At 43.1% G+C, this 24,501-nt stretch overlaps 1 protein-coding gene across 6 annotated transcripts in view; it reads right to left on the minus strand.

Moving 5' to 3' along the window:
* The window catches only part of SLC22A23 (solute carrier family 22 member 23), a 109,047-nt gene that overhangs the window by 31,999 nt on the left and 52,547 nt on the right, over positions 1-24,501 (minus strand). For 3 of the 6 annotated variants that reach the window (XM_083623861.1, XM_083623858.1, XM_083623860.1), the window contains exons 4-6: positions 9,327-9,495; positions 6,348-6,475; positions 4,046-4,162 (exon numbers count right to left, since the gene is read on the minus strand). In XM_083623861.1, the coding sequence (XP_083479987.1) occupies positions 4,046-4,162; positions 6,348-6,475; positions 9,327-9,495 (414 nt within the window). The remainder of the gene's footprint in view (positions 1-4,045; positions 4,163-6,347; positions 6,476-9,326; positions 9,496-24,501) is intronic. The other 3 variants (XM_083623863.1, XM_083623859.1, XM_083623862.1) reach the window with 1 other exon arrangement.

The raw sequence follows: 24,501 nt of genomic DNA on the forward strand, positions 1-24,501 counted from the left end.
AACAAAAAAACAAACAAAACAGATGCAGTTTCATCTCAGGTTTCATCTCAAGTAGAGATATTTACGTAGAAATCTTAACCTATTCGCAATACATTCTCAACACCTGTGCTTTTACCTTAAGCAATAATACACAATAAATGGTTTCTTTGCAGTGAGAAATACAAGTTTGTGGATGGGCAAGCAGACCTGATTCAATTAAGATACATGTAATTGCTCGTCCCCTTTCACTGTGGTGAAAAGAAATGACATTCTGATCCCATAAAATATAGGTAGGAAAACACCCGAAACAGTGTGATTCCCCCCCCCTGTGCAGTGACTTACATGGGAGTAAAAGGAACCAGAGCCTGATTTTATCTTTTCAAATTATTTTAAGAAAGTCCAATGGAATTGGACTATTATTATTTTTGGAGAGGGTATTTTTTTTTCTATCTTGAAATGCAGATGTCTCAAAAATTCTCCTAGGATCCCTTTGTGTAACCCAGCTTTCCCTAGCCTGGTGCCTTCCAGGTGTTTCAGACAACAAGTCCGATCAGTCATGTTGGCCGAGGCTGATAGGATTTGTAGTCCAACTACGTCTGGGGTGTGGGGAACACCAGATTGAGGGAAATTGATTTAAAGCACCTTAGCAAACGGATGCCCAATTTTTGTCTTCAGCTTCTATCTTGGCTTTATAATTGTTTACAGTAACTCAGATTGTTTAATATATGAAAAGTGATTTGCAAGTTGGGGAAGGCTGGTGTAACCAGAGTTCTTTTGCACTATATTAAAATTAGCATGCCTAGGATTTGCCATTATTGCCCTAAGTCTGATACAACTGCAAAGTCAGCTTAACACCATGCCCTTACGCAGAAACATAACCCCAAAGCTTATTGACTGATTGGTCCTGTGAAATATATTGCTTTACGGTCCCTGTGCATTTTTCCCCTTGACATTTGTAACACGTAGGAAGACGAGCCTCTCTCAGAGTAAATTAGTCAAATTCCACTACCCCACTACAAACACAGGAAATTCCATTTGACATTTCCCCTTCACGTGATGTGAGGAAAAGCCCCAAAGGGAAAAAATATGTTTTACTCATCTTCTTGCAAACTTTATTGGAGGCTTTCCTGTACACCGCAGGCCTCATTCTCTGTAACCTCACAAATTCGAGGACGCGGCTGGAAAACTATCATACAGATAAACCATACCATTTGCTGCAAAATAAGAAGCCCCAAATAGCATAGGAGTCATCAGTACACGCATGCACCTATTCTTTTTCTTTACTGCTGTGGAAGTGTAGGGCAAAGAAAGCTCGTTTTATAAGCAAACAAGCAACTTTCCCTGTTACCCTCAAAGGGTTGCGTCCAGAATTTCTATGAGTAAGTAGGAGGTGCCGTAACAGAGTTTGTAGAAGAGTTATCTTAAAAACACTCAAATATATTGTGGGGTGGGGGACCCGGTGTCAAATAGACTACAGGAGGACGATGTTCTCGTAACCAGAGTGTAAAACAATGGCAGGCATAGGGGCAAAATAATAAGATCAGGATTCCTGTGTATGTTGCCTGTGTTGCTATTATATTATCTGTTTGTTACATTTACACTGCTTTGCTGCATTGTGGGGCTCAGGGCAACATACAGAGGTTTCCACCAACAGTCTTCTATCCAGGCACTGACCAGACTTAAAGGTAAAGGTAAAGGACCCCTGGATGGTTAAGTCCAGTCAAAAGCAACTATGGGGTTGCGGTGCTCATGTCACTTTCAGGCAGAAGGAGCTGGCGTTTGTCCACAGACAGCTTTCTGGGTCATGTGGCCAGCATGACTAAACCACTTCTGGCACAATGGAACACCGTGACAGAAACCAGAGCACATGGAAATGCCATTTACCTTCCTGCCACAGCACTACCTATTTATCTACTTGCACTGGTGTGCTTTCGAACTGCTAGGTTGGCAGGAGCTGGGACAGAGCAACGGGAGTTCACTGTGTCGCAGGGATTCGAACCGCCAACCTTCTGATTGGCAAGCCCAAGAGGCTCAGTGGTTTAGAACACAGCACCACCCACACCCCAGACTTAGACTTGCTTAGCTTCGGCAAGACTGTTTCATCATGGAGGCTCAGGCCATGCAGTACAGTAGATTCATTCTACTAGTACAATGGAGGTCTTATCATCAACATAAACAAAGAAGTGCATCTCTAATTGTCAAGCACACCTCATCAGATTCCTTCCACTGTTTAAGGCCTTGTAAACATAAAATATAAAATTCAGCTGAGTCTTAGAGGAGTCACCACTGGATTTCTCATGATCGACTGCTGTTAAGGCATAGCTAGGTATGATTATATTAGCAAAACAACCGAGCAAACTGGAATTGCAGAAGGGGAGGCTTTTTTAAAAAAAACACCTCTACTTTTAAATTTATAATGTTTTGAACAACCCCACTTCCAGTGCAATTTGTTAATTGTTCTATTATTTCCCTTTTTGGAGATGTTGGACATTACATATCACCTGGCAAGGCTCATCAAAAGCTTAAAACTTGTGCCTCCAGATGTGTTGTTCCTATATCCAGTGTTGTTGTTTTCTGGGGGGGGGTATGCAGGGATACGCATACTCCTAAACATTTTGTGAATCTAAGTTTGGCCTCATTGAGGGGCAGTATTTCAATATGAGTCGGAAAATGAGAGTACCCTTAAACATTTTTTAAAGAAAAAAAGCACTGCCTATATCCCTTAATTTATCCATTTCACAACCAAACTTGTACAATCTGAAGAGCTCCAGAAGTTGAATGGTTCCAGAGGAAAGCTTCACTGTTAAAGAGACGTGCATAGAACTCTTCTTGTATTGTTGTTTGCCTGCATTTGAGACACTGGTCTTGTGCTGTCACAAGTCAAGGAGGCTTGTCTAGCCTCTACAAAGGTTTAGAGCCCGAGCTTTACCTAGACTGATGCTAAAATGTATTTATATGTGCTGAATTGCTTAAGAACATAAGAAGAACCCGCTGGATCCCACAGTGGACAATCAGATGCCAGTGGGAAACCTGCCAGCAAAACCTGAGACATCAGCACTCTCACCTGTGATTCCAGAAACTGGTATTCCATAGCATCCGCAGTCAGAGACAGTGGACGCAATGCATCCACAGGTTAAAGAATGGACAATTAAAGAGCATGCCTCCATTATATCTACATGAAGTATGGACACACCTTGTTGGCTGCCTAACCCATTCCACCTGCCTCTTTTCAATATTTATTCAGCAAGCTGCTCTGAAGGTTGCTTACACACCAATATCATTTTCTAAGTTATTTCCAGTTTGCTTCTTGGAATGTTAGCAATGTCTTGCCAGATCAGATTCTCGTTTGGAGATAAGAACAGGCAGGCATCGCAAGAGCCAGCAGGTGAGGAATTCCTACAGTGCCTCTGATATTATAAACATCACAATCTGCAGGGGAAGTATCCGTCGATGCCAGTGGGACTGAAACCGAAGGCAACTGTGATTTTACGGAGCACAGATGAAAAATATATCAACAAAGGGCACATCAATGTAGCCAGAGAGGCAGCTTGTTCAAAAAGATGCCCACAGCCCTCTCCTGTGCACATGTGTTTGTACATGGAGGATGTATCAGTGGATCAGACAATTCAGCCTTAGAGGCAAACGAGGAACCACTCCCCCTCCTTTGCCAAGCAGCCTGATTGATTGCTGAACTGTTTCTTCTTCTTATTGCAGGTAAGGGATCAAATATTTGAGTGCTCCCTTCCCTATATAGAAAACATCCCCTCCACATACAAAAGTTAGCAAGCGATGGAACAAATTTCCAGTCTAGCACATAAGGGTATTTTCATGTAACTCTAATTTCATCACATTTCCATCTGCATGTGCAGGATATGTCCTTTGACACAGGGGAGCTTTCAATCATTTGATCCCTACCTCCGGTGCAGCCTGAAGAGATACAGCTGATTCACAAACGAATCAAGTGAGACTGCTGATCATGAAGCCTGGGTTTGAGGGTGAGCTCCTCTAGGGCTTTTGTAGAACTTCTGTAATCTTGCAGCCTGGAGAACATGGGCTTATACATTACCTCCAGCCTGGCTGCTTCCCTCATCCCCAATCTGGAACGCCCTGATACCAAAGCCATTAGCGCTCTGTGACGGGTTGTCCTGTTCGTCACTTCCTGGCATGAGGAACCATTTCTGGCCTGTGATGGGGAGCCAACCAAACAGGTAAATGGAGCTTGGTCAAATAAGTGAGGGAGAGGTGTCAGCAAAGGCTTAGCAGCATTGTCACAGCCTGCCAGAAAACAATAGAAGCAGCATGCACATTCCTACCTAAGCCATGTTCATCTAGGCCACTTTGTTTTGCCTCCCCCTCCAACTCAATGCATCCAGTCCCACGGACCCTAGGACATCCAAGTACACAAACTATGTTGACACCCTGCTAGTTCCTTGGATTGCAAGGCTGTGAGCTGAGTCATCCTTATCTTATCTTCTCTCTACCAAGCTACTGTGACTTACTCAGTTTCTCTCTACAACCACAAAGGCTAAGAACTTATTTAAAATTATCTGGATTCTAGGAAGTTATTTATGGACTCAAATAATCACATGAAGGCATGTGATCTGCTGCCATCTCTGGAACACCCAAAATACCACTTTGAGTGCCCTGGCAGGAAGGGCTGAGTACAAACGTAACTGATAAGCAAAACAAACAGGTGCTGTTGAGGGTAGCAGCTTACTTAAGTTCTGCCACCGATCCAACATTTCAGCTGCATTATCCAAGTCTACCACATCAGACCAATTGGCAATTCACACAATCACTTTCAGTGAGGAGAGTTGTGGATTATTACAGACCACCTAAATGTTCCAACATGGCTCCAGCAACATACACATGGTAACTCAATTCATAGCCGGACCCAAAATATGAGTGAATTGCTTGTGATGGGAGTTTTACTCTCAAAGCCACCTCACTGTGGCTAAACTACAATGCAGAACAAGTCATCATACCAATGAGGGCAGTGGAAATTGGCTTCAAATTTGATAAAAATGTGTCAGAAGCTGTTTGGGGTGTGTAAGGTTGTTTTGTAAGAGAAGCTAAAGGGGTACACATTTCTGCTTTGGAAAAGATGGCGCTTGATCAATTTGCACTAGTGAATATGCAGTACTCTTCAGTTTAACACACCATTTGGGAGCTGAAGGTGAGCTCAATAGTGAGTCAAGTGATTACTTATTAAATTGCTAAAGTGTAAAGAATATAGAGTGATTTGCAATTATGCATTTTTTCCCCTGCATTGAAGTCATCATTTTCTTCCCATCCTTTTGTGGGCAAGCACTTTCCCCCTCCATTATATTACATTTCTACTTCGTACATTGAACAGAAATGTTATTTCCTATTTTCTAAGCGATGCACTGCCATCTACATTTAAGTCAGCATGTGCTTTCAGCGATTAGTCATTGTCCTCTCCTCATATGAGATGGTGCAGTACTCACTTTAGCAAACTTGGGGGTGGGGGGGAAATCCAATATGCTTGTTGCCCATTGCACTACTATGTTCACCTGTCATGCCTCCCCCCACCCTGCCAATAAATTCCCACAGCAGGGCAGACAGGAAAATGCTTAATATATGGGGTTACTGAGATGGTCTAATCAATTGGAGGTGGAGGGAAAGAACAAGCACAATTGGCTTCAGCAAGAATACAGAAACAGATGTGTCCTGTTTCCTAACAGTAACTCAACAAAAAATAATTGCAACTAGCAACGTAGAAGCATATATATGGGATGCTTTGCATTCCTGTAGAAGAAGATTAAGCACAAAGCACTGAGAAGTGAGCCAATATTCCTGTATGTGGGAGTTAACAGGCCTGGCTTCCTTAGGCAGTCCTGTATTGAAAAGGTTTTAATGTTTGATGTTTTATTGTGTTTCTAATATTCTGTTGGGTGCCACACAGAGTGGCTGGGGCAACCCAGTCAGATGGACAGCGTATAATTAAAAAAGTAGTAGTAGTAGTAGTAGTAGTAACATCAACAACGGTAACAATGTAAAATCAAGGGAAATGTCACCAGAATAGGGGAAGCAGATCCCTCTTATTCAGAAATGATACCTTATCTCTCAAGCAAAACTTCAAAGGAGGGACTAAATCATTATTTCCCTCACTCCTTTGTATTTGTTCCGTGGACATTCTGAAGTCCAACTGCAGAAAAGCCTAAACTTCCAATGAAATCATGAGAACGCATTCGTAAGCTAGAGTGAAATAAGTTACCGTCCCAAAAGCAAAGCAAGCCAAAGAACACAATTTTTCACTCTGTTGAAGTCCAAAGGTTCTATTAGGTAGCATAGAAACCATTCATATCTTTGTATTTTCATAGCCTGTCACAGGGACAAACACTCACCGGGCAAGACTCCTTTGATATCACATTCCGTGCTTGTCCTGTCCTTGTGAGTGATGTGAAGGATGAGCTTCTTTGCAGCTTCGAACTGTTGGGTGGCCATCAGCCACCGAAGGGATTCTGGGAAAACACTTTAGAGATGAAAAAATGTGTTAGTGGAGGCTTACAAAGAACTAAAGCAAGCAGGAACTAAAGCAAGGTTGGGAAACCTATGTTCCTCCAGTTGTTGTTGTTGGACTCCAACACCCATCATCTCCAGTTAGCAGGGTCAGCGGTCTGGGTGATGTGAGTTGTAGTCCAATAAGGAGGACCACCCCTAAGCTAAACTGTATATCCAGCTAGTGATTGCTAGTACAATAATGAAGCTGATATGCACATTTCCTGCATGAAATCAGACACTCTCAGGGAAGTTTGCTGTACTTTATTTTAAGCCAAGGAACCAATATTTGAGCTTCAATGCATGTGGCATCAGAACCAGTTCCAATAGTGCTTTTGGCATTATTCAAGTGGGGAATGATAGCAGGGAAGAATAAGTAATCAGGGTAGATTTTTCAGACCAAAGTGGTGAGACAGATGCCACCAAAGAGGTAGGAATATCAGTGGCCATGATTTACACCACAGACAAAACTCTCTTTCCCAAAGAGAGCCCTGGGAACTCTAGGTTGAGAGTGAAGGAAGAGGACTAGAGGTAGCCAACCAAGTTTTGAAGTGCCTTGACCAAAACAAAAACACCCAGGATTCTTGGGTTTGGGGGACATCACAATAATTAGATTGGCAGAAAACCAAAATAAATATGTAGATGTGGCCAGTGTGTATTCTAAAATTGTTTCCATAGATTTCCTATGCTGAAATACCCACAGCTTGGACAGTGTGTGCTTGCAAAATCTCTATGTGCAGCCACACACCCACATCCAGAAATGACAAAAAAATCCATCCTTATCCATGGAAACTCCTTGCTTTTATAGACTGATGCCAGAATACTCTATTTGGCCAGTCTTATGAGTGGAGGAAACTTCTGGAGATATACCCCTGTAAGTCAATTTTATCTCTTTCTTGACCTTCCAGATTTGCTGATGATCAACATGAGAAGAGAAGCGAGGGATATACGCCCTTTTAACTTTGTTATCAGCAGCAGCAAGACATGGCAATAGAAACCCAATGGAGAGTGCTGACCTGACATAAACATACAGGAGAAGTGGAATGAAGAATATGCAATGCAAATGGGAAGAGAAATGCAGATAAAGAAAGGAAAATGTGCTTTGAATACACAAAATCATCAGGTACCTCTACTTTAGAAAATCGCAAGCTGGAGCCATACTAAAATTACTTTGATTCCCCGCCCCCAATCCTTTTCAGAAGGAACAAACAGGTACCTCCCCCAGCAATCTCAACAGATATTCTTATCTTTTAGCTGTTATCTTTAAGGGCAGAATTTGTTGATTCACTCCAGAAGTAACAGTGATGGGGGATGGAGATGAAGGGGAAGGGGCACTCAGTACATGCCATATTATTATTCCAGGTGTGTGTGTGTGTGTGTGTGTGTGTGTGTGTGAAATCTAAAGGGGTAATAGGCACACTAACATATTGTTTCTAAAGTACGGTCATTTTTACATTTCCTTTTTAAAAAAAGATATAAAAGCCATACTAAATCTGGGTTGCGACTTCTTTCTGAGATAAATGCTACCAAGTAATTCTGTAGCGGCCAATATAGCCGTTGTAAGCTTCCTTGTTTTTGTTATTTAAACTCCAAATAACATTAAACCGTTTGCTTACTGGATTGATCTTTCCTCCAAAATAATCAAGGATGATGCCACTGGTAGTTTAAATGCTTTTTCTTTAAAAGATGTAACAAGTTTTGCATCCTCAAGAATTCATCTGTAACTTAAGAGAATTGTTTTCTCTAAAAGTATCAATAAAAAAATCCATCTGCAACAATATGCGTAAAGAGTTAATGTTTCACTGGCAACTGTTTTATATTTTTATGTTGTGAACCACCCTGAGATCTACAGCTGACAGGTGGTATAGAAATTTTGATAATAATTAACAACAAGTCAAACTTTTGATAATGTTTATTGGAAACCAGGGGAGTGGGGAACACACAGTTTTCTAACATATGTTACATTGCCTGTGGCCAATATAATGTGACCAATGTAACACATGGCAATTACTATATTTTTCCATGTATAAGACTAGGTTTCCCCCCTAAAAAATAATGTCCAAAATTTGGGGGCATCTTATACACGGATAGATCCCCCCCATTTTCTTAAATTGGAGTCCCCCAAAATAGGGGGTGTCTTATACATGGGGGCGTCTTATAGATGGAAAAATACGGCAACTGGTAGGCACCCACAAATAAATGCCTCCAAAGCACGCTCGGGTTGCAAATGTGATCCGTGCAGCAGGCACGTTCGCAACCTGCAGCGCCGCATCTGCGCACGCACGGGTCACAATTCGGTGCTTCTGTGCATGTGCAAAGCGTGATTTAATGCTTCTGTGCATGCGTGAATGCCGAAACCCAGTGTGCAACCCAAAAATGTTGCACCTGAAGCATCTGTAACCCAAGGTGTGACTGCACTGTGCATTCATAAGTTGCAGGTCAGCCTTAGGCCCATGTGGCAAATATACGGTCTCAATCCCATGTCTGCTGAGATAAAGGGAGGTGCAAGGGATAGGGGGCATTCACAAAGGAGACTCCATAAACAGAACATCCCCTCTGCCAGCTGATTCCCTTCCCACTAAGTCTGTCTTACTCATGCCCCATTTTGGAGCCTCTCCTGCCATAGGGGATATTTGCAGGGGAGAAGCAGCAATTAGGAAAAGGGTTAAGTACCTACTCCTGCCTAGTAATTATCCTATGCAAATGTCCTGAGTCACCACATTAGTAGTACAAGGGAATCGTGGCATTGGGAACCCATGTTTGGCCCAACATGTCCAGCTTTATCAGTAAATATTTCTGAAAAATGAGAAATGGCAAATACTTACAACCAGTACAACAACATCAGCAGGAAGGGGCAGATGATGACAGCTTGGAGAACTTGCCAGTCCCGGCAGAGGGCAGCCAAACCCGGCATGAGGAACTGCCCCGCCATTGCTACAAAACTCGCCACCATCGTTATCATGAAACGGTGACCAGGAGGACAGAGTTCTATTCCTGAAAAATTAAAAAAAGAGGTGAGAGTGAAATAAGTAATGATGAAAGGGGAAAGGATTCAAGTAAGTTCTCTTTGGAATTGCTGTTCTTGGTTGCTTATGAAACTTCAGATGATAATAGTGATAATCCTGTGAATTATTTAATAGGGCACACACATCGTAAGACATTAGAAAAAAAATATATTATTCCACAGGTATGGTTTAAAATAGTCATGCAAACCATTGCCATGTCTACATTAACAACACTCCTCTATTTTATTAGTTCTCTCCTGACAGTCATATACTTAAATATACTGTATTAGCCCAAATATAAGCCACACCTGAATATAAGCCTTTAAAATTGGAGGGGGGAGAACCCCCCCGAATATAAGCCACACCATTCCTCACTGTTCCTGGCTGCATACTGGGGGTGGGGGCGGTGGGAGGGGGAAGCTGTGCTGCATTGCCAGCGGCCTTTCCCCTTCCTTGCTCTCTCCCTTCCTGGCCTTGGGGGAGAGAACTGGGGACTACTCATGGGGCAGGCCCCACTTTGCCGCACTCCTGGCACTGTTTGCCCCATGCTCCTGGCTACATACTGTAAGGTAGCACTTTATCTTTTCACGATTGGAATTCGGGGGGGGGGGGAGTGAGGTTTATATTCAGGCCAATATGGTACATCCACTGTGTGAGAAGGGTTTTTCATTTTCTCCACAAACCACAGAACAGAACCTAAAATTAGGAAGATTACACACCTGAGGGGATGGCATGGTGCCTAGTTTCTCAGCAATTAAAACAGAAAAGGGAGTAACTTAAACCTACTTGTGTTTAATGTGGTTCCATTATTCACTGCAAATAAATGCAAATAAATGCAATCCAATGAAAGCAAGTCGTGACTAAATGCTACTGTATACCGTTTGACCCTCTGGTTCAGCCACATTGAACTGAATGGGACTTAGCTGAGTAGATACATATGGGATTGCACTGTAAATCCTATCAAAACCAGTTAAACGCAACAACTAACTCATTGTTTTCAATGGGACTTAGGTTATGACTAACTATGTTTGCATCCAATTGCACTAGAACCAGAGGCAAACAAATTATTTCTTTGTTTGTAGCCATCACAGAAAATGAAAGTTTGCTTTAAACTGCGAAATATCCATTTGAACACAGTGAGGTCACAATAAAGTCCTTGATGACCTGTCCCACTGACACAGTGAATGGCTGAACTAGATTAAAATTGGTTTATTTACAAGATGTTTCTAAAACCAGGTCACAGACACAAATCCAGACAGTTGCTCTGGATGTTATCAGTCAGGCTGCATTATTATTTCTCTGCAATGAGCACAACTTTTGAGTCAGCTTATCTGCATTTATCCCTGGCGAAATTTAAGCAGAATACTCATTCAGTCCCCTCTGTTGCCAGCAGGACCCAAAAGAGAACCAGAGCAGTGCAATAAACAAAGCAGAATACACAGGCATGTACCTAAGGGAGCTCATGGAAAAGATCACTCGCAGATGCCACAGTGACCCCCATTTTTCACAAGCTTCTCTGAAGTTTCTCCACTTTTTAAGTGGTGGTGACAACCACCATATCTTCTCCACTTTGATCACCAAAATACCTCCCAAAAATCACAAGGGAGTCAGCCAGTTAAATCCCTCCCCCTAGAGAGAGAATTTCAATTGCCAAGAGAGAAGAATGAAAGACTTCATTTGGGAGGGCAGAGTTAATTGGTTCTGAAATCAGGCTGTTCAGGGGGTAGGTAGGAGTTTGATTCAAGGGTTTAGAGGCAGCTCTTGCCCTATGCTCCTACCTGCGTGAAGGGGAGTTTGATTCCTCCCTGTCGCTTGCTGTGTCTCTACCACTATCACCTCCAGGGGCTATTGGGTCCACCAGGTTTGTTTTCAAATTGTGGCCATTATGAAATGCGCTGCATCTGTTGACCCCATGGCACGTATTGGAATGAAAAGTTAACGCTGAAAATACGTTGTGGCACACTCACATTACATCTCCAGGTGCACGCATAAAATGCTTTACGTGGGCATAACTTTAAAAGTGCATCTGTAAAACAGCCTTACCTGCAGAACTACCTTGCCAAATAAATCTACACAAGTTACTAGTCCATGGTATTTTCCCTCCTAAGGCCAGTTGCCTGGCACACAAATTCAACTTCTTTGTGTCACAACATTCAGAATGTTTCCTTGCCTCGTTACAAGCAGGTGTTTACAAGCTAAAAAAAGTAAAATAAAACCAAACACTAAACATTTTGGTAATGCTCCCAGTTTCTGTTTCAGCAGGACCTTAGTTATAAGGGCAAAAATGTTGATAGAAAGAGGTGGTCCTTTTTAGACAGCGGCATGTTTAATTTAGTAATAACCTAACATGGTGGAAGAAGCAGAGGTCGCACAAGCTATGAAATCTGCATGGCAATTTGGTGTTCCTTCAACAAGAAGTGTCACTCCCCATCAGTCCTCCTCTGTGTATTTCAATTACTGTCACTTTCTGTTCCAGCAAGTTGCACACGGAAAGAAAAGAGAAAGGGACGCATATGCCTTCAGCCAGATGGCATGCTTTTCACCACCACCATCAACCTGTTTCAGGTCTGTTAAGCATTTCCAAACTATCTTTGAATGAGAGATTGCCTCTCGCCTGCTGGTGGGGCTATAAAAAAAATTGTGACAGTTAGTGTCTCTGGGCATCAAGTCTATTCAAGAAGCAAGTGCACTTATGGGATAAGTTTTAATAGGTTTGTGGCTCAAACTCCCCCAATAGGATTACTAATTTGCTGGCAAACATGAGACAAGAGGGGTTGATTCTGCTGTAAAATATTCAGCCTGCAACCAGATTCCCACCATATGTTGTCAGATTCCATCAGCCCTGATTCCATTGGCCATGCTGACCGAGGCTGGTGACAGTTTCAGGGCAATAATATCTGAAGGTTACTAAGAGAAGGATGAAGTAAGGTTTATTGAATCGTAGAATTGTAGAGTTGGGAAAGGACCCTGAGGGCCCTCTAGTCCAACCCCTTGCAATGAAAGAATCTCAACATGTGGTCCCCCATCCAATCTGAAACCATACCGGACCCTGCTTAGCTTTGCAAATGTGCTAGCAGTTTCATCGCAGATGCTCTATCACTGAGCTATGGCCCTTTCCCAAATGACAATGGAGATCAATACCATTTTTGTAATTTACTAACAAGCCCCTCTTGGCCTACGGTCTGTGATTTTCACAACACGTCATTGGTACAGCTGACTAATTTCCCCTTAAAATTTTGTCAGCTAAAAGAGCCCTTCCAAGTGGCCTGGCCTAGGACCCATCATTTTTCAATATATGGTGTTTGTTTTGATCATAATGCTGATGCACAGGTGGGGAAAAAACCATTAAGTGATCCACAACAACCCTCAGCCATTTTCAAGAGGTCTATGGGAGAAAAGCATTTCCCTGCTCTGATGTGCACCCACAGACAATAAACATACAGTAAAGGTAAAGGGACCCCTGACCATTAGGTCCAGTCGTGACTGACTCTGGGGTTGCGGCACTCATCTCGCTTTATTGGCCGAGGGAGATCGGCAAGTCCTAGGCTCTGTGGTTTAACCCACAGCACCACCCGTGTCCCAAAAAAACTTACAGTACATGATAGTAAAGATACATAACAAGGATATTGTCACAGGTAATACCAGCTGAATTGGAGGGGGTGAAGGTAATCTGTAACCAAATAAATGGAATGGAGGTTTAAGTTTTCCCCTCATACATGCTTTCCCATTAAAACCTCTCCTCCCCCCTCCTTCATCCGAATCTGCTATTTGACGCATGGGGTAAAAATGGAGGAACCTCTACAAGGAAGGGAAGGCAAAAAACAACACCCTACTACTGCAGCACAGAATAGTTTTGAAATGTATGTAAGAAATTGGTTGGTATTCATCAATTTCCATGAAAACAAAGGAGAGAGAGAGAGAGAGAGAGGGAGACAGAGAGAGTACATGCATATGTGTACATGTGTGCACACAGACAATTTGATTTTTCCTTTGGGGATGGCTAGCTGACAGTGGTAATGTGTTTTCTTTAGCAAACGCTAATTCCCCTCCTCAAATAACATTACGAATAGTGCAAAACACTGCCAATAAGAAATGAATAATAGAAATGGAAAGATCGAAATTATTCAGCACCATGTCTTGTATTCTGAAAATGGCATCAGAAGCTGTATCTGATCATATGGAAGGAATAACTGGGATGAGGCATATGACTTCAATTTCAGGCTTGCTTCACATATCAAGGCATTGTGCTTGAGCTGAAGAGACTGATCCACTCCTGTGCAGTTGATGGCATCAAGCTGTCTAGTTGAATTACTAAACACTCATTTAAGCATAAGCGGCTCAAGACGAGTTCACATTTGACCACCTTGCAGGTGCAATTATTTCTTCAGAAGGTCCTTGAATGTGTCAGAATAAGTGTGTGCTGAAAAGGCAAGAGAATACTGGGATCCTGACAGCATAAATATTGCCTGTTGCCTTCTGTGTGCACTCACCTTTGTTCTGTCGGATTGCGTCAATACTAATAGGCGAAGACAAAAATGCTGCAGTAGTGCAGAGTTAAGAACAGGCATAGGCAAACTCCGGCCCTCCAGATGTTTGGGACTACAATTCCCATCATCCCTGACCACAGGTCCTGTTAGCTAGGGGTGATGGGAATTGTAGTCCCAAACACCTGGAGGGCCGGAGATTGCCTATGCCTGATTAAGAACATAAGAAGGACCCAGCTGGATCAGATCAAAGGCCTATCTAGTACAGCATTTTTTTCTCATGACAGACAAGCAGATGCCTCTGGGAAGTCCACAAGCAGGACACGAGTGCAACAGAGATTTCCCCACTAAACTTCCCCAGAAACTGGTTTTCAGAAGCCACATAATATAGTCGCCATCACTAGTAACCACTGACAGACTTATCCTTCAGTTCATAATGAAGTATTTGTACACCGGTAGGTTAAAGCCTTGTGGCACTAGAAATCTCTGGTTTGAGGAGCTAAATATGTACAAAGAAATTGAACTTAGTTTCAAATGGCAAGGAAGCCCAAGGGCTTAGCTATAGACAGCTGTCAGTAGGGAGCCAGCATCTGGGAGCTGGAAACCAGGAGGCAAGAGTTGCACTGGGAAGTTAGAACCAAAGGCTGAGCCAAAATCACACACCAGAGCAAGGAAGAGTGTTAGAATAATGGAATCAAAGGGTTGAAAGGGACCATGAGGGTCATCTAGTCCAACCCCCTGCAATGCAGTAATCTTTCCCCAACATGGGGCTCAAACTCATGAGATTAAGAGTCTCATGCTCTACTGGCTGAGCTATCTTGTTTTTGATCACACAAAAGTATTTCATAGAAAGTTATGGTTTTCCCAGTATTGATGTATGGAAGTGAGAGCTGGACCATCAAGAAGGCTGATTGCTGAAGAATTGATACTTTTGAATTATGGTGCTGGAGGAGACTCTTGAGAGTCCCATGGACTGCAAGAAGATCAAACTGATCCATTCTGAAGGAAATTAGCCCTGAGTGCTCACTGGAAGGACAGATCCTGAAGCTGAGGCTCCAATACTTTGGCCACCTCATGAGAAGAGAAGACTCCCTGGAAAAGACCCTGATGTTGGGAAAGATTGAAGGCACAAGGAGAAGGGGACGACAGAGGACGAGATGGTTGGACAGTGTTCTCAAAGCTACCAGCATGAGTTTGACCAAACTGCGGGAGGCAGTGGAAGACAGGAGTGCCTGGTGTGTTCTGGTCCATGGGGCCACAAAGAGTCGGACATGACTAAATGACTAAACAATAACAATCTAGAACTACCCAATAGTCAATCTGGGTGGTTGGGGCTAGAGCCTGAAAATACTTCACTGACAGGAAGTGGTTCCAAACCACCACAGGTAAGCCTAAGGTTCCTGGTTTTCCAAGCTCCAGTGACTCTTGACAGGAAATAATGTTTGCTAATACCTGGGCAGCAATGGCAACAGCAACTCTGCCATGGTTTCAAAATGGGCCATGCTCTTGTGCGTTTGATTGTCTACAAGCAGCTTTTGCTGTGGAAATGCCACAGGGAGTCCACGAAACCGGGAAGAAAATAAGTAAATAATGTGGGAGGGTGCTGGCTGCTTCCCATCACTGAACTCTGCAAGCTACCCAAGTAGCAACAAGCTCTATGTTCAAGGAACCTGTGGATTTGTGTGTGTGTTTTTTAAGGAATCTGTGGGGGCATCAAGAGGGGTGCATGCCATCTCCACCTGCTGCACCCCCAGTCTCCCCACATTGAGTAGAAAGGTCTGAAGGGAACCTTTCCTTACAACTGGAAACCCTCATGTTGTGGAGTTTCTGGTGGCAGGGAAGCTTCCAAGAGCATTCAGCCAAGAGTACTAAGAAGCTGCCTTCAATGCATGGAGGTTGAGGCTCAGGGTTGGTGGGGGCATGACTGTTACTACTGCACATGATTCCCTTCCATATTCTAGGAGTGAAATAACAGGACATTAGGAAAGATGTCGTAATCACAACCATATCTCTGTTCAATATGGAGTTCTGTGGGAGAGCCACGTGAAAGCAGGTAATAATAAATGGGTTTCGTAAAAACAATATATTGTTTACACAACCAATTATCCCAAGTCACTAGCTCCATAATCTTCCTCAATATAATTTGATTATGCATTCACAGCGTGTTGATCAGAAGAGAGCTGAAAGCAATAGGAGCGTTCAGGATAATTACAGGCTCTTGATTTGGCTTTTGTTTTGTCTCGGCAAAACTAGCCCTGGAAACAGCAGCAGAGTCATTCTCCCAGGGATGCAGAGTTGGGGCATCTGAGAATGGAATATATAGTGATTTGCAAAAAGCTCACTATAGGTCATGATGCTTTGCTTGCTGTGGTCTTTGCAGCAGCTCCCAGTGCCAAAATCACTGTTCTGTTTAAAGCGACAACTTCCCATTTATCTTCTCCCCCAGATATATGTAGCTACAGGTTGGGCATATTCAAGGTTTCGCTAACTATAAACTACAAACATGCCAGGCCAGTGCCACATGTAGCCTAGCAAATCCCCCAGAATCCTTTGCAGTAGTTATGCTGTGAAAAGGGCTCTATTAAAGGTAGTATATTTCAAAAGTCCTGACTATGAAAAGGAGACAGAAGACATTCAATTATAATTTAAGTTTCTCATAAAAGTGATGACAACTGGCTTTGCAAATACTATAGGCCCATAACTATTAATATAAAATAAGGAATTCTTAGGTGAGGCATGAGCTGCAAGGGAAAGTGAACTTCCCATTAGTCCAACACACATGCATTGGTTTTGAACAAGCTGATGGACATCTTACGGATTATATACTGCTCTACTTGTTACAGTGTTTGATATTACTAAAGGAAAAAGAGGGTATCCTTTCCCACTTACACCCACCTTTTCACTTTCCTAAATATATCTCTTGTGGACTTTATAAATCATCATGTAGGCTTCCTCCATGTCTTTAATCTGCCTCTCCTCTGACCTGTGACAGACCTAGTTCGCGTTGAGATGGTAAGCCAGTGCCTGGGGCCTGAACTACTTTGGGCTGCAGGTAGGAACTTGCATAAAATAATTTTTTCTCCATAAAAATAGGGGAAAATATATACGTCCACATAGAAAACTTGCTGTCTGGAAGACGAATTGCAGCCTAACCTCCTTGCTGACATCTGAACGCAGGGATTTATTTAAATTAACCTTTAAGGAAAGCTCTCTCTACAGCAAAGTTTGACAATCCCTCTCAACATACACACTGCAAATGCTTTGGCAGGTGGAAAGAGGCTACAAAAAATCCCGAGATAACTGACTGGCGGATAGGCTTCCAGATTCAATCTGTCAGTCACACATACAGAGCTCAGACTACACATGGCACTTCGAAGGAGAAAATGCCAGCAAACTAGAAATATAGGGCTGCAGCCAACGCCAGCCCTGTTCAGAGTCAACCGATTGAAACTAATAACATGACTAAGTCGGGCCCATTATTTTCATTGAGCCTACCCTGCATAAAACTTAAGTTGGATATAACCCATGCTCTCTAGCAACTTCTGAAGGTAACTCTGAAGGCATCTGCAGAGAGCCAGCTCCAACTCTTCGTGTAACAAGACAGCTTGAACACTCCCCACCCTCTGGCTCCTTCCTTGCCCACACCTTCATTTGGAATGTCCTCGCTATTCCCCTTCTTGCCCTTTGCATTCTTAACAAGGTATTAAGTAGTGTGCAGGTGATGTCTTCCTTAGATTAGTCACCCTAAGGGAATATGAGCTACAGAGGCTTAATTCCTCAAGCTTAGTGTCCAGGGTTTTGTTTTGTTTTTTATCAACTGCAGCATATCCTATGTGGATCCAGTGCTTAAGCCATCAAGCCAGAGTGGATTTCCAGACCCCACTTTCCCCCCCTGATGTAGAAAAGTCAGTAGATAACAAATGGACATCACAATCCCTATCCAACTCCCTCTGACTTTAGATGATCTTCCGACAGAAGAAGTCTGTACTGTGGTGGCTGTATCAGCACAGAATCATTGAATTGTAGAGTTGCAAGGGACGCGGGTGGCACTGTGGGTTAAACCACAGAGCCTAGGGCTTGCTGATCAGAAGGTCGGTGGTTCAAATCCCCGCGACGCGGTGAGCTCCTGTTGCTCGGTCCCTGCTCCTGCCAACCTAGCAGTTCGAAAGCACGTCAAAGTGCAAGTAGATAAATAGGTACCACTCTGGCGGGAAGGTAAACGCCGTTTCCGTGTGCTGCTCCGGTTCACCAGAAGCGGCTTAGTCATGCTGGTCACATGACCCAGAAGTTGTACGCCGGCTCCCTTGGCCAATAAAGCGAGATGAGCACTGCAACCCCAGAGTCGGTCACGACTGGACCTAATGGTCAGGGGTCCCTTTACCTTTACCTTTAAGGGATCCTGAGGGTGTCCAACCTAGTCCAACCCCCTACAATGCAGGAATATGCTGCTGTCCCACCTGGGGATCGAACCTGCAACCTTGGTGTTATCAGCACCATATGGGATCGATGGTCAAAACACAGATGTCTCCTTCTGTGCTTCAGGAGGAGCATGTTCCTTCCTTTACTTTCCTCATTTTTGTAATGATTTAATTAGGAGGCTCAGGGTGGGCTCTTCCCTTCAGCTTTTCCATAATATCTGGATATAGCCTGTGTAAACAGCCCCTCAATTTTTGCACCGGTTCACAGTAACCGCACCCTTGTTAACAAGCTCATAAGAATTAGTAGTTCTATAAAACACACACACACGGTCTGCCCATGTGTCCCAATGTCAGTCATTTGGGGCTTGCTTTTGACCTGAAGTAGTTTCTGTTAGCAAAATTTTGAGAATCTCTAAGCTAGCTTCACCACTGCTCTCAAAAAACCTCACTGTTAAAGAGTCACAACAACTTAGCCTTGGAAAAGGCACTGCACACAGAATGTTATTCCTCCACTTGGGTTTCTGACTATCCTTCATTTACAGGACCCTTTCTTATTGTACATACAAATGCAATAGATAAACTCAAAGAATATAGGGACATTTGTTTCTTAACCATATCAGCTCAGTCCTAAGTATGCTTATTCAGTAGTAAAGTTCAATGAAATGAGTTCAATGAAACTTACCATATTTTTTGCACCATAACACTCACTTTTTTCCTCCTAAAAAGTAAGGGGAAATGTCTGTGTGTGTTATGGAGGGAATGCCTACGGGTGGCATGCCTACGGATTTTCCTCCTCTAAAAACTACGTGCGTGTTATGGTCGGTTGCGTGTTATAGAGCGAAAAATACGGTATTTTCAAGCAAGCATATATCGGATCATGGTCTCAATTCAACAGGTATAATTTCTCAAGAGTATCTTCTTAAAAAGAAAGGGGAAAAAAGGCCTGCTATATCAAGTTAGCTAAGCACCCAGAGCTGGGAATGTTTTGCAGATCAGGTAACTAAGGAATCTACGGAAGGAAAACTCAGTGTCTCCACAAATAGAGATGTGATGTTCCATGAATATTAATAAAATTTGATGAGAAATAAAGCCATCTGTTTCAGCTTCTATTCTAAATCCAGTTTAGTTTTGATTCCTCACCCATCTGTGAAGGATTCCTCTCCCTCCACAGTCATCTTAACAAAATGCTCTAAAACAAATATCCTGCTGTTGAACACTTATTTAGGTTCTCAAGTTATGTGAGAGGACCCTCAGCCAAAGCACAAAACACCTTGAGAGGGGAAAGAATGAAGTAACCCGTTTGTGTGAAGATCCTCCTGCAGCAGGCAGAATTTTCTTTTCCACTTTTCTACAAGCTAAGAATTGAGTGGGCTGAACGTCTCTTTGGTCTTTACAGAGCAGTTAAGGTCCTATACTAGGGCGGTCCAACTTTTCATACCAAGTGGGCTGCAAGAGTACTTTGACACAGAACCCGTGGGCCACACACTACCTTGTTGTGCAGGGGGTTACGGAGCGGGGCCAAAATTTGATACCCCTTCCCAGCCCTCACACTGCTTTCCCAAAGCTGGCTAAGTAAGGCACTAGGGTTTGGGAATGAGGTGCAAGGCTCTGGCAGGGAAAGCGCTAACTAGGTTTCGAGAAGGAGGTGGGAGGACTCTAGGACCCTGTCAGAGCATCATGTCTCATTCCCAAAGCCTTGCTTACCCAGCTTTGGGAAAGCAGTGAGAGGGAGGGGGGCATCAGATGTTGCCAAAGGCCACCGAAAAGACATTGAAGGGTGCATTTGGCCCTCAGGCTGCATGTTGGACCACCTTGCCCTACACTGTATATATATATATATATATATATATATATATATATATATATATGTGTGTGTGTGTGTGTGTGTGTGTGTATGTATATACATATGTGTATATTTCAATCCCTAAACATTTTATTATTATTATTAAAGATTTTCTTGTTTTACAGAAGTATGTGTAATGTCTCTCATATTTTTTCCATGTAACATTTTTACAAATCAGTTTCATTTGTTGAGACATTGGGGGGGGGGGAACGGGTGGAGGGGGGAGATGGGGTGGGGGTGTCAGGTGGCGATGTTTCTATTTTGCTTAATGTATGTAGGGTTTGGTGTCAGCGTTGCTTGTGGAGGTTCTCTGCTGTTCACTTGTGTTCCTTTGGTGGTGAGAGAGGTTGGGGTTGGCCTAGGGTGTGGTTGTTTGTTTGTGGTTGGCTGTGGTGATCTTTGTTTTCGTGTGTGAGTGGGGTGGATGGGTATTTTGGATCAGGTTAGCCATATTGCCAACATTACACTGTTGACACTGAATGCTAACACTGATCTGTACTGGAACCAATGACCATTTCTCTCTCGTGTGCACACAGCTATGAGAGTGCCGAGAATTCTAATTCAGAAAGGGACTAACCAGCTGACAGAATTTTAGCACAAACTGCAATTTCCTCAGTTCCTTGTGGAGAAGATATGAGCACAGGTGCAATGTTTTGAGGGTACCACAGTGGCTTGAAAGGCAAGAGAAACATCTCTGCTCTGTGTGGTGAATTGCTTATGACGTCCTTGCCTCCCTGCTGTTGGAGCCTATGTAGCCCAGGAAGACAATGAAGGACTTAGTTTATTTGTGAGGGGAAGCAATGTTAAGAAGTGGCTATTATATTATATTATATTAATATTTATATTGCTAGATCCTATGGGTGAAAACAAAAATTGGAAATCAGTGATGTGAAAGGCATAAGCAGACACTATGATTTTGGGAGTACTGTACCTGCCTCTTTATTTCTGCATTTATTATAATATAAATAGTAGTTTATCAGATAGCATCTGTTGCATTAGTTGTGGCTTGAGTACGAACATAATTTATTCAGCATCTTCTCAAATGTTTCTGTTTTAATCACACACATACATCCCTCCATCCACACTGAAAATGACAATTTTGCCCCTAATTTTGTTTTTTTCCTAGAGGAAAAGCTTTGTTACCATTGTCTCTAAAATGTTACAAGTTCTGATACTGTTTTAACTAAGCAACACTTTATAATATGGTTTTTCCTTTGGCCTGTGGCTGACAAACCTGAAGGAGCCTTTTAACATGGTATCTTAGCTTGGCTTGCAGCCAAGATCCCCTGTTTATGAAATACATTGTTGCTAGAAGAGGAAAGATATACATGGAAGAAGAAGAAAAACATACCAAATGCTCCCTAGATGTAGGATATACAAAAGGACTTTGACTGAAACCTTGTCTGAGAAAACTGTGTTTTGTGATTGTTCCCCAATCATTTTGATTACAGACTTCCCGAGATGGGAGCTGTCAGTTTATTCGCCTTCCACACCATCTGGTACAATTGTGCTCAACCTGCTTCAGGCTTCTCTAGGCTCTATTCCTGTATGCATGCCGAATCAAAACAGGAATGGGGAGCTCAGCTTGCAGCTGCTTGAATTCCTGGCAACAGAAGCTGGAAAAGCAGAAAGAAGCCTGATCGAGCTGTATCAATGAACAACAGTTCTAGGCTTTATTTGCAACAAGCGACCACTGCTGTGCTGCCCACTGTTATATTAAGTCAAGAAAAGCCCCACATCCACTGCCAAGTTCCTTCCATTTAAAAAAAGGTAAATATATCTGCAAGAACATGGACCTCACATCCAAAGAAATGTGAGGCATGCTAAAAGGTAATGCACAACCAATATGAGCATTTGACAGGGTTTTTTTTTTTTAAAAAATTATTCATATCAGGAGAGATATGTCTACTCAGAAGTAAGTCCCATTAAGATATGGCTTAATCCCAGATAAGAAGGTCCAAGCATACCGGGTCTACCATTAGGCAGGGTGAAGCAGCCACCTCAACCAGCTAATTTGGGTTGTCATGAAAGGGCAGCAAATTGCTATTCATTATTGTGCTCTTAGTGCCAGGGAAGAGGGAGAGGAAGAAGAAGAAGAAGAGTTTGGACTTGATATCCCGCCTTTCACTCCCCTTCAGGAGTCTCAAAGCGGCTAATATTCTCCTTTCCCTTCCTCCCCCACAACAAACACTCTGTGAGGTGAGTGGGGCTGAGAGACTTCAAAGAAGTGTGACCAGCCCAAGGTCACCCAGCAGCTGGAGGTGGAGGAGCGGAGACACGAACCCGGTTCCCCAGATTACGAGACTACCGCTCTTAACCACTACACCACACTGGCTCTTCACAAGAGAAACTTGTGAAAGCCAAAATACCTTGACTAACACCAAGTGCTATATATCCTGATGAGGCTCAGGATATCCTGCTCTACCTCAGGCAGAGAAATGCCTTGGGTCAGCATTGGGCCTTAAGGCACAGATATCTGAGTGTAGGGCAAACACTGTGCCGGTACAAAGAAATGTTAACGTGTATAAACTGCAGCTTTTTCACTCTAAAATACTCACAAGCTGCAAACAGGAACAGATAGGCCCACACTTGTGAGTAATCTGAACAGAAAAACCATGATATATAGAAGGAGGCACCTTATGTGCCTGATGCAATGTGCATTTATCGGAAGCTTCGTGTCTCAATCTGATTTACAAAATATCTCAAGAAGAAGTCCAATGCCTATTGCAAATCAGACTGAGACACCAAGCTTCAAATAAATCCACATTGCATCAGGCAAATAAGGTGTCCTCTTTCTATATTTCTAGGCTGTTTTAAAAAGGTAAAGGTAAAGGTACCCCTGCCCGTACGGGCCAGTCTTGACAGACTTTAGGGTTGTATGCTCATCTCACTCTATAGGCCGGGAGCCAGCGCTGTCCGCAGACACTTCCGGGTCACGTGGCCAGCGTGACAAGCTGCATCTGGCGAGCCAGCGCAGCACACGGAACGCCATTTACCTTCCCGCTGGTAAGTGGTCCCTATTTATCTACTTGCACCCGGGGGTGCTTTCGAACTGCTAGGTTGGCAGGCGCTGGGACTGAACGATGGGAGTGCACCCCGCCGCGGGGATTCGAACCGCCGACCATGCGATCGGCAAGTCCTAGGCGCTGAGGTTTTACCCACAGCACCACCCACGTAACATATTACTGGCTTGTAAAACAGCCTAGAAGTGTTTTCTGCAGGATATAAATCCATAAAATGAAGAGGTAAGATAACAGCAATAAGAATAATATCCAGGTTTCTCAACCACAAGGAAAACGCAAGAATTTTACTCAGAGAAGCAGCTTACATTATGGAGAAACTGTCCTCTGAAAACCTACACTCCAAGAGCAGGTAAGTTGGAGGAGGTGTTTCCCTAGTTCTGGAGAAGTTGGCACAAGGATGAAAGAGAGTGAGAGGGAGGAGAGACTTAGCCAAATGCATGGAGGTGCTGAATTATAGAATCTTGTCCATAGTATAACAGCCTCAACTAGAGCCAGGGCCTTCTCGGCTGCGGCTCCAATCTGGTGGAACGCTCTGTCACAAGAGACTAGGGCCCTGCGGGACCTGACATCTTTCCGCAGGGCCTGCAAGACAGAGTTGTTCCACCAGGCCTTTGGTCAGGGCGCAGCCTGACTCCCTCCTCTGGCAACCTGCACAGAATTTTGCTTAATGGTTGCCATCAACTTGATTTTAATTAATTTTTATAATGAAATATTTTTATAATGTTGGATTATTTGATTGTTTGATTATTTGATTGTTGTTAGCCGCCCTGAGCCCGGCTTCGGCTGGGGAGGGCGGGATATAAATAAAATTTATTATTATTATTATTATTATTATTATTATTATTATTATTATTATACGTATTCTCTGCCTGGGAACTTGTACATTCTCCATCTTAACCAGCTTACCTTTACAGGCATGCCGAGTCATAAGCAGAGTGTTGGCAGTCAAGGCATATTCAAACAAACAAACAAATTACAACAACTTCACACCTCCGAATGAACAAAGCTGGCTCATGAAAACTGCTTCAACTGGATCTAAGATTACAATTGCTAGGCTAATACCCACCACAGTATAGATTTAAACACGCCTCCTGAGGGGGAAAACCCACATTCATCTTTCTGAAAGCTTCTAATCTTCTCCAGAAACTGAGATCACTCTTTTGTGTTCCCAAAACACCCTGTTTCCCATTGCAAAATCCAGATACCTTTCACCTAATTATGGGATCA

This window comes from Podarcis filfolensis (genome assembly GCF_964270895.1).
Source record: "Podarcis filfolensis genome assembly, chromosome: 7".
Taxonomy (NCBI): Eukaryota; Metazoa; Chordata; class Lepidosauria; order Squamata; family Lacertidae; genus Podarcis; species Podarcis filfolensis.